Source organism: Taudactylus pleione, unplaced genomic scaffold (genome assembly GCF_031769625.1).
Source record: "Taudactylus pleione unplaced genomic scaffold, aTauple2 ptg000061l, whole genome shotgun sequence".
In the NCBI taxonomy this organism is placed as follows: domain Eukaryota; kingdom Metazoa; phylum Chordata; class Amphibia; order Anura; family Myobatrachidae; genus Taudactylus; species Taudactylus pleione.
Window position 1 is genome coordinate 11,566,436 of NW_028284463.1, and position 16,349 is coordinate 11,582,784.

At 48.1% G+C, this 16,349-nt stretch overlaps 2 protein-coding genes across 3 annotated transcripts in view; one reads left to right on the plus strand and one right to left on the minus strand.

Annotated features, from left to right (window-relative positions):
* Window positions 1–5,389, minus strand: part of CREBBP (CREB binding lysine acetyltransferase) — a 53,457-nt gene extending 48,068 nt beyond the window's left edge. For both annotated transcript variants that reach the window (XM_088464724.1, XM_088464723.1), the window contains exon 1: window positions 3,986–5,389. In XM_088464724.1, the coding sequence (XP_088320850.1) occupies window positions 3,986–4,073 (88 nt within the window). In that variant the 5' untranslated portion in view covers window positions 4,074–5,389. The remainder of the gene's footprint in view (window positions 1–3,985) is intronic.
* A 6,798-nt stretch (window positions 5,390–12,187) lies between these two features.
* LOC148535044 (lamina-associated polypeptide 2-like) lies at window positions 12,188–13,907 on the plus strand. The gene is made up of 2 exons (XM_088464495.1): window positions 12,188–12,307; window positions 13,026–13,907. The coding sequence occupies exons 1-2, from the start codon at window positions 12,188–12,190 to the stop codon at window positions 13,905–13,907; spliced, it is 1,002 nt and encodes a 333-aa protein (XP_088320621.1).
* The last annotated feature ends 2,442 nt before the right edge of the window (window positions 13,908–16,349 follow it).

A 16,349-nucleotide genomic window follows, 5' to 3' on the forward strand; every position in this document is an offset into this window, starting at 1 on the left:
CCACACACACACACCAGAAAACTGCAGTACTTCCCATAAACATGTGCATGTTTATAGGATATAGTATCTTGTTACATAATTAAATATGGTACAAACCTAAAGCAGCAACAGGACTAATACAGTGATGCAAATCTAGTGAGTGCCTGACTGAACCTGCAGCAATTCACAATTCAATATACCAAGCATAATAATGGCACAATTTAATTTGCAATTAATTTGGAGTCTTGTCTAATGCGCCAAAAGCATCTAAATAGCCCATATTATGTTCAATTCCAGCCTCACTGTATGGGAACGACGAGGAACAATCTGCTGACATTTTATGCTTGTGAGGTTTTTAAATTCCACAGTAGTGCAATAAACCTTAACAAGTAAATCCAAGGAAGCAGATCGCCCCTTGAACAGAGTTTACTGACAGATCCCGACTCTGCAATTCAACTTCTCTGATGCACGGTGACAAGAACTACAAAGCTGCGATGCTGCACGTGGACACTACACAGGCAAGCAGGAGGAAGCCGCTGATGTTCTCACCATGTCCCGGCAGCATTTCCCCAGATACCAGGGCAATTGTAACTGCCGGCTCAATGTCTACACTATGGACCACAGCAAATAGTAACCCCTGCAGTGTCAGTGATCAGACACCTCTACCATTATCCACACTCAGTCCACACCTAAACATGCAAAGTGTAAATGTCCAATGTCCTAATGGACAGGGCTATTATGCTGTGTGTTCTAGGACAGTGGCACAAAATGCCACAGAAAACAAGTTTGCCACAGACCCTGCTTAAACTATCCGGTAACGAATTCCATTCATAGTATAATCTTGGGTGAGAGCAGTCAGTCGTGTATTCAACTACAAATCACAGCCATTCATTCATTGCCTGTTTCATAGCGCTGTTATCAAACAGACCACTAAAATCACAGACATTATCATGAGGAAATGTGGTTATAACATTACTAGACGGTTAGCAATTAGCAGGCTGTTCAGCTGGGATAGTAAAATGCATACTTTGTAAATTAAGCTAGATTAAAAAAATTTTTTTAATTTGTTCACAAAAACTCAAAAGCCAATTTGATCAATAAAAATAGATCTGCCGATGTACTGGCAGGCCAAGCGGACAGATCAGGCCATACCCATACATGGAGGGATGACAACACAGGTGGTCAGATGGGGTAACCCTTCGACATTTGCTGTCTCCCCAGAAAAAAAAAAAGATCGGGGGGGGGGGGGGGGAGGAGCTTTTTTCAGCCTAAACAAGTGGCGACTCAGGGGTATATTAACTTAAGTGCGGGTTTTTAGAAGTGGAGATGCTGCCCATAGTAACCAGATCCTGGCTATTATCTTCTAAACGGTACTAGATAAAGAAGTAGAATCTGATTGGTTGCTATGGGCAATATCTCCACTTCTAAAAAAAAAATAAAAAATTACATCTACACATGGTCTAACCAGCTGCCAATGCTGCAGCATTCAGGGCGTTTTGTTTTATTTAGAAACAAGAGGATTCATTTTTTTTTCATATAAAGATTTGCAAAACCATCCCCTAGAACAGTGGTGTCAAACTTGCAGCACTTCAGCTGCAGTGGAACTACACATCCCAGCACGCAATGCCAGTTTTGCTATTAGGGCATGTTAAAACTGTGGCAGTGCATGCTGGGCTATGTAGTCCCACAGCAGCTGGATGGCCACGAGTTTGATACCCTTGCCCAAGAACATAGAGGTTAATAAATGATTAGTTCCTTCGATCTCTCAACATCTGGATAACAGCACAGCAAGATAACTATTTGGGTACCAGAACCACAAAGGAGTTGTCCGAAAAAAAGGCAACGACAGCCGCAGGTGTTTGCCAACGCATAACACGCTGTATTTTGCTGCAGAACGGTGGGCGAAGTGCAGACAGTCCAGGACTTTACATGGAGGGTCCCGGTCAGAACTAGTGACACGGATAACTTCCATACACCAACTTGTCTACCCTTTCTAGACACAGAATTGAAGCGCAGTCTTTTATGCTTAAATTAATAGTAACGGTACCAGCGCAATGCCGGAAAGGCATCAAAGCTGTGTAGATAAATACAAATTAACCAGGGTAGGAACAAAATAACTGGGATCCCTGCACAAAATAACTGGGAATGCCTGATATAAGCCTATGACCAATGTAGTTAGGGGTTTGGATAAAGTGGTTTAAAGTGACCACAATAGCTGCAACATAGATGTTTAAAGAACAGCTGTATTATGTACTGTGTAGCAGAGCAAGGTGGAATACAGCAAAATTACATGTATGCTGGGACAGTGTGAAGAGAAACCTGCTCATCTATTCTGTATGAAGTGTTAAGTATGACCGCTTATACACAAGTGTTACAATCAACCGCTCAAAGCTTCAACAAATCTAGTATATATTGTGATAACGCAACTACAAAATATAATGTAAGCAAAATTACTCATACACAAGCGTTTTGACAAATATTCACTCACATCAATTTCAATGGTGGCTGCTGAATTAAAAAAAATAAAAAATTTATATATATTTTATACATATATACACACACACACATATAGTTCATTACATGATCGAAACGAACCATCTCTAATGTCTTCCCAATACAAATGAACTAATCCTCAAAAAACATGTGTTGTACATCACCAGCCATACGGACGCTGGCAACAACTCCAACAAACGTGGCATTGGGTCCAGTACCTCAACTATCCATCACCTTACTCACATCACTCTCACAAGCTACAGTCTCCGGTTACCATTCATCCATTCTTGATTTTGTTCACAGGGAACACGTCCTGTCAAATGGCTCTCAAGCTGTTCCCAGTTGGGATACCTACACAACTAGATATAGGTGTAAACACTGTACATGTTCAAAATGTCACCAGGAGAGCCTCCGATTACTTTATGTAGGATAAGGTCCAAGAACACTTTGGGCCTTATGCGATAGCCTATAAAACGCAGGCACTGCCTGGTCGCAATTCCAGCGAGACTGCCTGTATTTTAAAAGCAGCAATACTGTAAAAGGCATAACTAGCCTGGTTTAAATTATTGCCGCTGCAAACATTCGGGCAGACTCATCGGAATCGTGCCCGTGATTGCATCTCGCGGGCTATTAGAGAAGGCCCTTTGGCTTGTTGTTCCGATTGTGCGCCATGATTACACGAAGCTCTGAACACACTATCCTCACAAAGTTTTCCACTAAGTCAAGTCCATCGGCTGCACATGCTAAATCGCCATGTTCCGCGACATACCTATATTAACAGACAGACTTTATTCTATTACATATATCAACTTTGAGCCAAAATATAACATCACACTTGTTGTAAAACAGAACCATAAACATCTACCCAATATACCATAACTAGTTGGCATGGGCTCGGAGATCCTCTATATGTACTTCCAATTGAATGCAGAACTTCTCTTGATTGTTTGAGGGCCATGGTGGGGTCTCCCCTACTCCTTGGGCTTTGCAGGACCAATACAAGCATGTCACTTCTGCTCACATTTCCACCTTCTGATATCTTCTATCCAACACAAATGCCATCAAAGAAACTACAAATGTATCACGCACAATACAACTACTAAAATGACTACTTCCCCAACATTTCCGTCACCTATGGACGTAAAACATGTCATTTCTTCTGACGCAGTTTATAAGGAATAGGAAGACAGGATAATTATAAAGCTGTAATTTTCCAACTAAGGCCGTTGCCCTTAAACACGACAACTTTTTAAACGATCTGTACACAAAAAGAAAAAAATGTGCATTGCAAACATTCCTCATAATTGTCATCTACCTGCCAGCTGATCTCATATGTAACAAAACTATCTGCTGGAGCAATGAAAGTAACAATAAATAACCAATTTATTTCCATGTACTGTATATGCAGCATGTCCTAGCTACACATATGCTGCCAGGTCCCGAAGGCACTATGCATCATCCACTCCTAACCTCCCTGCAGGCACCTGGTGTAAAGGGCCCCGGCCTCTCCTACCTGTGCTGTCTGCGCTGGCCGAGAAGCCAGGCGAGCTGAGTTTGGGTCTCTTCCGGCTGGGAGGCCCGTCCAGCAGGTTCTCGGCCATCTTCACCCCCTTCTCTGATCGGTCACCGAAGACAGACAAGGCTCCGTCCCTGAAGGAGAGGCAGCGAGGGAGGGGTGGGGGGATAGGAAAGTAGGGGATGTCCGGGCCCGTCACTTCTACAGCTCAGCGACCCCCCGAGTCCTGCATCCCGGGGGGACCCCGTGGGCAGAGTCCCCCAATCGCAGCCGCTGTCGGGAACCCCCCTGTCAACGAGTTCCTTAGCGGCAACTCCTGGAATTGGTGGGGAGCACGGCTGACCCAGGGAACCCTGTCACCCCCCAGGTGTGGGCCCTAAATCGTACAGAGTGGGCTCAAGCTGTCAGTGTCACTTGTGTGACTGATAACCCCGACCCACCCACCCCTGCGCACAATCAACAGTGACGCCCCAAAATAACACCCCAGCAGGACCCACACACTTAACTCCCCAAAAATGTCAGCTCCCAGGAAACAGCTTCCTGCAAATGCCCAGTGGGGCACCCTACAATGAGTCTAGGGACACCCCCCCCCTAACCCGTAACAGGAACCCCCTTAGAAACCGTACACCCCAAAAATGTCCACTGCCCCCGGGAAAAAAAAAGTATCCTGCAAATGCCCACTGGGGTAAGCCGCAATGAGTCGTATCACCCCTAAAACAGGTACCCCCCCCAAATACCACCCGTACAGGACCCACAGTAACACCCTAAACCCCAAAATATCAGCTCCCCCTGCAAAAAGCCTCGTGCAAATGGCCACTGGGGCACCCTACAATGAGTCTAGAGCCACCCAAAAAACACTGACACCAAAAAAGGAGCAGCTGGGGCCCCCTGTATGCAAGTTCCCGGAAGCCCCGAATGGATGGCTCACACAGACCTGTCGCAGACCAATGACAGCGGAAGGGGGGGGGGGGGTGAGGGAATTTGGGGTAACCACCCCCCCTAGGGTGGAGATTGTCGGAGGGGGGGGGGGGTGTTGTCGGGTGAGCACCGGGCACAGAAGAGGCTAGGCCCCGCGCACCGCTCTCCAGTCCCGTGGGCTGCGTCAGGCCTGGCTCCCAGCCCGCCCCCGATGCCGGTCCTCTCCGCCCGCCCACGCAACCGTGCGGCCGCTTCCCCCTCCTCCGGGAGGGGAGGGAAAACAATGAGCAGCCGCCGCCACACGGGGCATCGGATTAGGGAAATAGCAGGAGCGTCCTCCGGGGGTGGGGGAGAGCCAGCCAGCCGCCCCCCCTGCCTCTCCGGGCCGCCCTCTCCTCCCCTCTCCGTGCAGCAGGGCCCCGGGATCTCCGGCGCTGACCGAGCCGCGACAAGATGGCGGCTGTTGATTCCTCAATTAAAAAAAAAAAAAAGTTTTTTTTTTTTTTTTTTTCCTCCTCTCTTCCAGGACGGCGGGAGGGTGGGCGTGGCCACGCAGCACGCACAGGGGGGGGGGGGCGGGGGAGGACGCACGTCTGAGGAGAATGAAGCTGGAAGGAGTGGATGGGTGGGGCATAGCACGTAGCCTGCCGGGGAGGGGAGCGCTACGCCCGCAGGGAGGGGGAGGCCACGCCCACGCTGGTTGGCCGCGCCCGCTTACGTTTGGTTGGCGACTCCCGAGTGTACTGTAGCACTGTGTAACATCGGCATCAGGGTGGGCGCAGCGGGCCCGGGGGTCCAGGGGAAGGTGCGGAATGTGCTCTTTATCCATTCTCCGGTCTCTACCTATTATATGACAGCGCAGCCACTGCCCAATGCATTATCTATCTTTGCACATTTCCAGGGTTTGTGCTGTACGTATATATACTGTGCATATATATATATATATACACACACATCTCTCTCTATATATATATTATATCTAAACATACACATATGCCCAAATATATATAAACACATATATACACACATTTATATATATATATACACACTAGTGGCCAAAATTGTGGAAACCTTTTGGAAAATGCTTATAACTGCATTATAAGGTGTATATCACTGGAAAGATAATTTTATACACAATATAATGCAGTTCACCGCAACAAATTATCTTTATTGCATAAAAAGTTATAGCTAAATAAAGATGGGGAGCACATTTGTTGCTAACAGAATCAGGGGCGTATCTATAATGGGTGCAGAGTGTACGGGGCCCCGCACCGCACACCCTGCACAAATATTATCTAAAACTCACCTGTCCGTGGTCCCACCTCGTGTATCAGCGCTGCACAGAACACGGGAAAATGGCCGCTGCGCCCATTTTTCCGCCGTTCTGCGCATGCGCAGTAGACTTTGGGCACACTAGTGCCCAGAGTCTACTGATTATGTGGTGGCCGGCCAGCCGCTTCAGTTGGCTGCCGGCCGCCAGGGATAGAGGAGGGGGCGCCACACGGGGAATGTACACGGGCCCCCTCCTCTCTTAAGACACCCCTGACTAGAATTGATAATCAAACTAAATAAGATGTTTTACTATCACATAGGGCCGTATACAATTCTTTTCGCACCCGCAATACTTTTTCGTATGCCTGACATTTCGCCGATCGCCAGTTTTCCATGCGAAAAAGTATCGCTCGCGCTCCCGCTATTTGCCGTGTTCAATTCCAAAGGACGCGAAAACGCATCCTGGCGAAACTAACAGGTGAAAATTGTTGTCAAAATTGGAGAAATCAGCCTGACACCCCTCAAAAGATGCACTAACATTGGGGGTCAATGTAGTTGTCCCCGATTAGCCCTACTGAAGCTATTTGGGGTACTTAAGTGCTGGCAATTGCACCATAATAGCGCTTTGCACAAAGTGGTGAAGAATAGCATTAAGCATTTTTTGGGGGTGAAAATAAGTAGTCCTGTCAAATTTGGGGTACTTGAAAATGGGTGCAAGCATAGTTAAAAATTGCTAAAGTCAAGTTTTAAGTGCTGCAAAGAAATGCACCTTCAGCAAACACCTGCAATTAAAAAAACACCTCACCCATACTTGCAAACCCCCCAAAAGTCTATTTCGCTAGTTTTTGCGTTTGTACTTTTTCGCCACCCATTTTCAAAGTGCTTTTTTGGGGTGTTCTTTATTTTGGCATTATTTTGATGCAGTTACCCTTTGGGGGGCTGTCCAAAGGGTGAAGAGTGGTTTCCGCACCTTTGCACCCCAAAAAAATCCGCAATTCTGCACTTTTTTTCCGCAGGATATTCATAGGCAAAACTTTTTTGCCTATTACATTGCATTGACTTTCCGCATTCGTGAAAAGTCTTTGCAACTGAATACAGTGAAAAGTTTCCGCCTGGCGAAATTACGTCATCCGTGATACTTTTTTGCCGATTACAGCTTTTTGATGCTAATTGAATACAGTCCTAAGTTGGTCGCTGTTTTTTATGTGTTTTTTTTACTTTAATTCCTTGAAGTAAGCTGTGTAACTTATGTAGGATGACAAGCAAAGTAAAAAGAGTTGACTATTTTACGTGAAGAAGGTAACCAAAGGAGACATTTTGAAACTGTGAATTAAGTATCAACAGACTCAGGGCCTGATTCAGAGCCGGACGCAATCAGCCATTCGCTCGTACACATTCGATTGTTTTAAACCACGCATGCGTCCGGTTATCATTGCGCATGTGCGGCCGGATCATTGCGGTCATTTTTCGTTCGCTCGGTTACACAGCGAACAGGAAGTGACCTATGTAATTTGATTGACAGAATGTTCCGTTTATGGGTGGTAATGGGGGTGGAGATGAGAAAACGCAGAAGTGTCAAGCCGTTTTTTGGGCGTACATGTATTATCTTTTTGCGAACGTCCAATTTGGACGGTCTTTTGGATACGTCACTAGTGTTCCCTCTAGCTCCGGCGGGAGGCAGGGCGCCGGAGCTAGAGAGGGCATGCCCGTGCGCGTGCCTTCGGCGCGCGCGTGACCGAAAAGGGGGCGTGGTCATTGGGAAAAGGGGGTGTGTCTATAAGACGCGTCCCATTTTTGTCACTCTTGGGGGCGTGCCTGGCACTAACGGACACGCCGGGCAGCCCCCAAGCCCTGCAGACAGGGAGACGATGCCGGGCGCATGCGCCCGGCGTCTATTCTCCGACGGTGACAGGGTCACCGCATTTTTCTCCACCCGCGGGACACTGCGTCCCGCGGGTGAGAACGGCTCCTGCAGGCTGTGAGGGCAGGGCGCTTTTTGCCCTCCTCCTGGAGGGCAGGGTGCTTTTTGCCCTCCAGAAGGAGGGCAGGGCGCCGCGCCCGGCTAAAACAGCCTAGCGGGAACGCTACGTCACTGTGTGATCCAGTTTCCATTATGACTGCTCGTTCAGCTTGTGGTAGGGTATTGGATCTCGCAAAGACGATGGTCTCTTCGTAACTCCCTTAGCGAATCGATGTTTTGCTATTCTCCTTTACAAGGCACAAGACCAATCACCTAATAATTGGTTCACTTGCGAGAAGGTGATTTGCAATGGCCATGATTTATTAGCTAAATTTGGAACGCATGTTGTGTTCCTATTTGTTTGTGTTTTGAAATCACAGCAATCACAAAATAAATGTTTAAATAAAGGTAAAAATGCTTGATGTTTTTGCTATATTCCGTACGCATGTTGTTTTCAGATTTATTTTGTTTTAAAAAGCCCAACACCTTTTTTTTTTATTTATAATTTTTTTTAACATTTTGGTTACAATACAGAAAGACAATCAGCTACTAATTGCTTTGCTTGTGTTATTGTTTACTTACCTGTTACGTTATGTTTTTTTAAATTAAACATTTTTTTAAGTATATGACCTTTGTTATGTATTTAAGTATGTTTGTTCCAGTCCCTTTTAGCCATTTGCTAATGAATTTGACACACAATTTTTTTTTTAGGGATTTTTACTTTTCAAAAATTAAATGTTCACATTTTGGTAGAAATGTGGATTTTTTTCAGCCAATTTTTTTTTTTTTAGATCCCAAAAATAAAGAAACAAAAAAACAAGAAAGGAGAGGGAGGTTTTGTGGTGCAAAAATATGGGGCAAACACAGAGATGGAATTTGGGGGAATTAGCCAGTGCTTCTCCCCCGCTTGGCTTGATGTTGGAGGGAGCATGACTTTGTCTGGTCGTACGGCGTGCCTGGCCAGAGGTAGCTGGTGTTTCCTCTGGCCTAGGCATAGGGCTAGGCACATTTGGAGGGATGGCCGATGTTGCGCCAGAGGCGGAGGGCCCTGATGTTCCGGCAGGAAGGGAGGCCGGCTCCAACATGCGCAGGCGGACGAGCTGCTCCAGAGCATTAGCTATTCTGACATTGGCCGCAGCGTTTCAGAGATCTGAGAGAAGGGCCACTGCCTGCGAGGGGGAAGGCCCTGGACTGTCCGCCACAGGGTCCCCAGCCGGAAATACTGCTTCCTCCCCTGCGGAGCCAGCAGATCTACTGCGGCCAAACCTCAGTTCTGGAGCAGGCTCGTCCTCTTCTGTGCCTGTGTGAAAAAGAGAGATCATACAAATATTAGTACATTTGTAAATTTACTTAAACAAGTTTTTCAATCATTTTTAACTAAATTACCTGCAGCAACATGTGGAGCTGCAAAGTCTGGCATGTCTGTGTCCATGTTGGACACGCCAAACACCTCCTCTTCCTGCACACACCCCTGTGCCAGCTCCTCCAAATATGTTAGCTCCAATGACACAGGGGTTGGCCCACCACCTGTCCCCCCTGCATGCCTAGCCCTATCAGCCATTTTTTGTTTTAGCCGATATTTGAAGTCGCTCCATCTGTTGTTTAAAAATGTATGGTTAGATTTGTTCCTAATTTTTTTTCAATTTGGAAATAGGTTACAGCATTTACGTACCGGCGTTTGACCTCTTTGGTTGAACGGACAAAATCAACCCCATTGACAGCACTGGCTATTTCCTCCCACAGTTTCCATCTCTGGGTTGCACCCATATTTCGGGGTGCCTGTGCCAGGTTATCAATGCACTATTGCACCAAAGCCTACATCTCCTTTCTTGTGAATTGCTGCTGCCTTTTGCGTTTGGCCCTGGCCTGGGTACTAGGCCCAGCAGCCCCCTCATTGTCAGTCTCAACACCTTACAAAAAATTTAGAAAAAATGTATTTTATTTTTTTTGGGTGGTAACTTTAATTTTGGAGCTACTTACTGTGAGGTCCTGGATTTTGGCTTTGCTGCTGTTCAGTGGACATGATTCAACCCTTGAATTCAGCTGACCCATTGTGGGCTCTCGTGACGTTTTTATAGATGTGTGTGCATTATACGGGCGCATCTATTGTGCGTCATTGATTTGAGCGGGAAAGTTCGGTCTATTTAAGGCTTTTTTGTGGCCTTGTTTCGGGGTGGGTTGTTTGTAGTGGTTGTAGTTTGAGAGTTAATCGGAGTAGTGGTTGGTTGCGGAGAGTTTGGTGGATTTTTGGCGAGTTTTCTGTTTGTTTATTTTCTTTCATAAATTTATTTTTTGTTGAGGTAAGTTTTTTGGAACGATTTTTGGTCGATTATAACTTGCAAATATTTTATTCTTTTTTAATGTTAATACGTGTTTCCTTTGTTTTTTTTTTGTTTTTTTTTGTTTGGTGTTGTGGATCGCGTTTATTTTGGTGTTATCGTCTTTGTGCGGTAAGTGTTTTTTGTCATACATTAGACCCTGTTATTTTTATTAATTTTTCATGTTTATTTAAGGGGTCACACTATGCAGATAGGTGTACTTAAAAATTGGGATTTCTCCTTCATCTACTAGGGGACACTGGAGGACTTCAAGACAGTGGGGGTATAGACGGTGCTGAGTGGAGCTGGCACTTTAAATTTAAATGAAGTGTGACTAGCTCCTCCCCTCTATACCCCCCTATAGGCCAGTATTAGTTTGTGCCTGAGTGGGAGCAGGTCACAAAAAAGACTTCTCCTACTCTAAGGGCTAGGATAGTTTTTAATAAATAGAATCTGAGGACAGACGAGCAGTAGCTGCAACTGCCTATCTGGTACGTGGGACGCTGCCGGAGGGGACTCACTCGCAAGTGCATGTACTTCGCCTGGGGTCCCCGACACCTGAGACCTCAGTCTTCAGGAGGGGGCCACATGCCGCTGCATGCAGCGCGCATTGCGGACCCCCCCAGTCAGCCAGCCGCCGGCAGCAGCAGGAAGCCTCCTCATCGTCTCCCTGTGAGTACAGCTGGCTCCCTGATTAGCAGGGCAGCCAGCTTATTACATTAGGTGGCCCCACACAGTCACATCCGTGCCGGCGGCACAGCCACCAGCGCGTTATTTATAAGTACAGCTGGCTCCCTGATTAGCAGGGCTGACAGAGGCGGGCTCATATACCAGAGAGCGCGCAGACGGCAGTAAAGCCAGCGCATCTCTCTGTCAGTACAGCTGGCTCCCTGATTAGCAGGGCAGCCAGCTTAGCACTAACACAGGTGGCTTATCAGACCCCCCACAGAGCGCGCCAGCGGCAGCTCAGCCGCCAGCGCGTCTCTCGCTCTGTGTACAGCTGGCTCCCTGATTAGCAGGGAAGCCAGCTTAGCGGTCAGAGGCGGCTTCTTAGACCCCCCACAGAGAGCGCCGGTGGCAGCTCAGCTGCCAGCGCATCGCTCTCTCTCGCTCTGTGACAGCTGGCTCCCTGATTAGCAGGGAAGCCAGCTTCTGGCTAATAGAGGCGGCTTCCTGTGCGCTCCGGCTCCCTGATAAGCAGGGTAGCCGGTATTGTCCCTGCATTAGGCGGCTCAGCATATACTGCAGAGGCAGTATATATATTAGTGTTCCCTCTAGCTCCGGCGGGAGGCAGGGCGCCGGAGCTAGAGAGGGCATGCCCGTGCGCGTGACCGAGAAGGGGGCGTGGTCATCGGAAAGGGGGCATGTCTATAAGACGCGTCCCCTTTTCGTCACTCTTGGGGGCGTGCCCGGCACTTACGGACACGCCGGGCAGCCCCCAAGCCCTGCAGACAGGGAGAATAGATGCCGGGCGCATGCGCCCGGAGTCTATTCTCCGGCGGTGACCGGGTCACCGCATGTTTCTCCACCCGCGGGACACTGCGTCCTGCGGGTGAGAACGGCTCCCGCAGGCTGTGAGGGCAGGGCGCTTTTTGCCCTCCTGGAGGGCAGGGTGCTTTTTGCCCTCCAGAAGGAGGGCAGGGCGCCGCGCCCCGCTAAAACAGCCTAGCGGGAACACTATATATAAATAAAGAAGTACTGGGTACAGGCGCCTGTGTACAAGGCGCTAGAATGCGGGGGACGGAGCTTAGCTCCGACTTCCTTCTCCTGCCTCCCATCAGCCCTACTGTTTCCCTGCAGACTGCTGGCGGCCATTACAGGGAGCGGCAGCGCTGGACAGCCTACGAACTTGTATGTATCACAGCAGGGGTTTAGGCTGATGTAAAGTGAGCATTTGGAGCATAATAATAATTAATCCTTTGCCTGGCGTTCTGGCACTGCTAGGAGCGCCGTTGTGGGCAAGTGTGACTGTCTCCAATCTCTCTGTACCCCAGTATACTGTTTTTCTTACCCTGTCACTTAACCTCTTGTGGTTTGTGTGGGGTCTGTATGTAGCATGACTGGCAGGTCTAAGGCTTCGCAAAAGTTATTTACCTGCAAAAAGTGTGGAGTAAAATTTACACAGGGACAGTCATCTACCTCCAGATTGTGTGACGGTTGTTATACGGATCAGCAATCTGCAGAGATGTCAGAACCACCGTCTTGGACGCAGGTTACATCTGTTATGTCCTCTCTCTCGGCTGAACTAGAGGCTTCTCGCAGAGAAAGAGAGGCTTATAGGTCAGCTGCTACAGAGGAACCAGCATGGACGAGATCCCTAGCTGTTTCTATGGAGGGGATTTCCAAAGCCATGACAATGGCGTCCGCTCCGCAGGTCTCTAAAAAGAGACTGTTACCCTCAGTCCTCCATTGGGATGACCCAGAGGAGGAGGAGGAGGATATGCCCGAATTAGAAGAGGGTGAATATGCCCCTGATTCGCCTAAAGAGCCTCTGGAGTCTGATCCTGAACAGGTATCAGAGGGAATAGAAGCCTTGATTGCTGCAATACGACAGGTATTGCAAATACAGGAAGAGGACTCAGGTCCTGCAAAACAGTCTTTCTTTCTTAAGAAACAAAGACAAGCTACGGATTTCCCTATATCGGAAGAGCTGGATTCTCTTCTAACGATAGCCTGGGAACATCCAGATAAAAAATTTCAGATGTCCCGGCGTTTATTATCTTTTTACCCTTTTCCAGCAGATAATAGAAAGGCTTGTGAAACTCCTTCTACGGTAGATTCATCTGTATCGCGATTGTCAAAAAAGACTACGCTCCCTGTTCCAGGAGTCACGTCTTTAAAGGACACGTCCGATCTGAGACTGGAGAGCACTCTTAAGTCCATTTACACCGCTGCAGGGGTGACTCTTCGTCCAGCGATCGTTAGCTGCTGGACTAACAAGGCTATTGAAATTTGGGCTAAGCAATTGGCGGACGGAATGAAAGATCAACTACCAATGGAGGAACTCATTCCATTAGCAGAACATATAGGTGAAGCGGCAGCTTACCTTGGAGAGGCGTCTAAGGATGTTTGTTCTATTGCCTCCAGAACTTCAGCTCTGGCAATTTCAGCACGGCGGGCGCTGTGGCTCAAAACTTGGCAGGCTGACGCGGAATCCAAAAAGGCTGTGGAAGCACTTCCTTTCACTGGACATGTACTATTCGGGGCAGAACTAGATAAATGGATATCTCAGGCTACTGGAGGTAAATCCACTTTTCTACCATCTGCAGCTCCTCCACCTAGACGATCTTACTCAGGACCTTCATTTCGGTCCTTCCGGGCCCCGGGTCGTTCACATGGTCGTTTCAGAGGATCATCAACGTCCCGTGGTACCAGAAGTCGGGGTAGAACCGCAGCCAGCAGAGGCTCAAGTCTACAGGAAGTTAAGTCCACTTCTAAACCCAGTGCATGACGGGCTTCCCTCTCACCTGGGGGACCCCAGAGTGGGAGCGTGTCTTCGGGACTTCAGCGAGGTCTGGACGGAAACCTGTGCGGACGCTTGGGTCCGAGATCTAATAATTTGGGGCTACAAGCTAGATTTTCAACTGCAACCCCCAAATCATTTTTTTACAACAGGTTTGCCAGTTTCCAACGACAGAAGTGTGGTCTTACAGAAAGCAATAGACAGGCTTCTGTCCATGAAAGTGGTAATCCAAGTCCCCAGTCATCAGAAGGGAAAAGGATTTTACTCCAGTATTTTTGTCGTTCCGAAGCCGGACGGTTGGTCAGACCCATTCTAAACTTAAAGGATCTCAATCCATACTTACGGATCTTCAGGTTCAAGATGGAGTCTCTTCAGTCGGTAATTGCAGGCTTGGAGGAGGGCGAGTTCATGGTATCTCTAGATATCAAGGACGCCTATCTGCACATTCCCATTTGGCCACCTCACCAGGCTTTCCTGAGATTCGCAGTTCGGGATTCACATCTCCAGTTTCAGGCCTTGCCCTTCAGCTTATCTTCGGCCCCACGGGTATTCACAAAGGTTATGGTTGTGATGATGAGTCTCCTTCGGAAACAAGGAATCACTATTATTCCATACCTGGACGACCTACTCCTGAAGGCGAATTCCAAGGATCAACTATTACAGGACATCACCGTGACGCACAACCTCCTCATTCGTCATGGATGGATCCTGAATTTTCCCAACCGACACAGAGATTGCAGTTTCTAGGAATGATCATGGACACAGTGTCTCAACGGGTGTTCCTTCCCCAGGACAAAATAACTTCCATTCAGGAGATGGTGAGGTTGGTCCTTTGACGTCGGCAGGTTTCGGTTCATGCATGTATCCGACTTCTGGGGAAGATGGTGGCAGCCTTTGAGGCTGTCCAGTACGGTCGTTTCACTCCAGACCTTTTCAGCTAGATCTCTTATCACAATGGTCAGGATCCCACCTGTTTCTTCACAAAAGAGTCAGGTTACAACCCAAGACTCGGATTTCCCTACTGTGGTGGCTAAACTCAGTTCACCTTGCGGAGGGAAAGAGATTCGGAGAGTGGGATTTGACGCTTCTTACCACGGGTGCGAGTCTAAGAGGCTGGGGGGCAGTAGTTCTGGAGCATCACTTCCAGGGACGCTGGACAGCACAGGAATCGAGTCTTCCAATCAACATATTGGAGTTAAGAGCAGTTTTCTATGCACTACAGACAGCAGCTCACTTTCTGAGGGGCCGAGCAGTCAGGGTCCAGTCCGACAATGCCACAGCAGTGGCATACATAAACAGGCAAGGAGGCACCAGAAGTCGTGCAGCCATGAAAGAAGTCAGCAGGATTCTGATCTGGGCGGAAAGCTACGCAAGGTCGATTTCGGCAATCTTCATTCCGGGCGTCGAAAATTGGGAGGCAGATTACCTCAGTCGTCAGGATGTAAATCCAGGAGAATGGGCTCTACATCCACAGGTGTTTCAGCAGCTGGTCTAACGGTGGGGTCTTCCGCAGGTCAACCTCATGGCATCCTGGCAGAACCATCAACTGCCCCTTTACTGCTCTCGAACAAGGGATCCACAAGCGGTGGCTGTGGATGCACTGTCAACACCATGGCGGTTCCAATTCATTTATCTGTTTCCTCCATTTCCCCTTCTCCCTCGAATCCTTCAACGCATCAAGAGGGAACAGGCCAAGGTACTGCTGATAGCTCCGGACTGGCCTCGCAGAGCTTGGTACTCCAACATTCAGCTCCTGTTGGTAGACAATCCGTGGCCCTTACCACTCAGAGAGGATCTGCTCCTTCAGGGTCCTTTACTCTATCCAAACTTAAAGCAGCTACGTTTGACGGCCTGGTTGTTGAAAGGGCCATCTTAAGACGTAAAGGGATACCTTCCAAGGTGATTCCTACGATGCTTAGAGCCAGGAAGGAAGTTACTTCCAGGCATTACCATCGTATTTGGAGGGCATATGTAACCTGGTGCGAACGTAGAGTTCTGCCTTCTACGGAGTTCAGTCTTCCCAGATTTCTGCTTTTTCTGCAAGCAGGTCTCTCTGCAGGCCTTCGGTTGGGATCTCTGAAGGTACAGATTTCAGCACTCTCGGTTTTCTTCCAAAAGAAATTGGCCTTATTACCGGATGTGCAAACTTTTCTGCAGGGTGTGGTTAGATTACAACCACCCTCTGTTCCTCCTACAGCTCCATGGGACTTGGACTTCATCCTGTCTTTCTTGCAGTCTTCGTTGTTCGAGCCTTTGGAGTCGGTGGAATTGAAGTATCTTTCATGGAAGGTGATACTTCTGCTGGCTCTGGCTTCCGCCAGGAGGGTGTCAGAGCTGGGAGCTTTATCATGTCGTCCACCATATTTGGTATTTCATGAGGATAGAGCTGAGCTACGCACCAGAATGGATTTTCTGCCTAAGGTGGTTTCA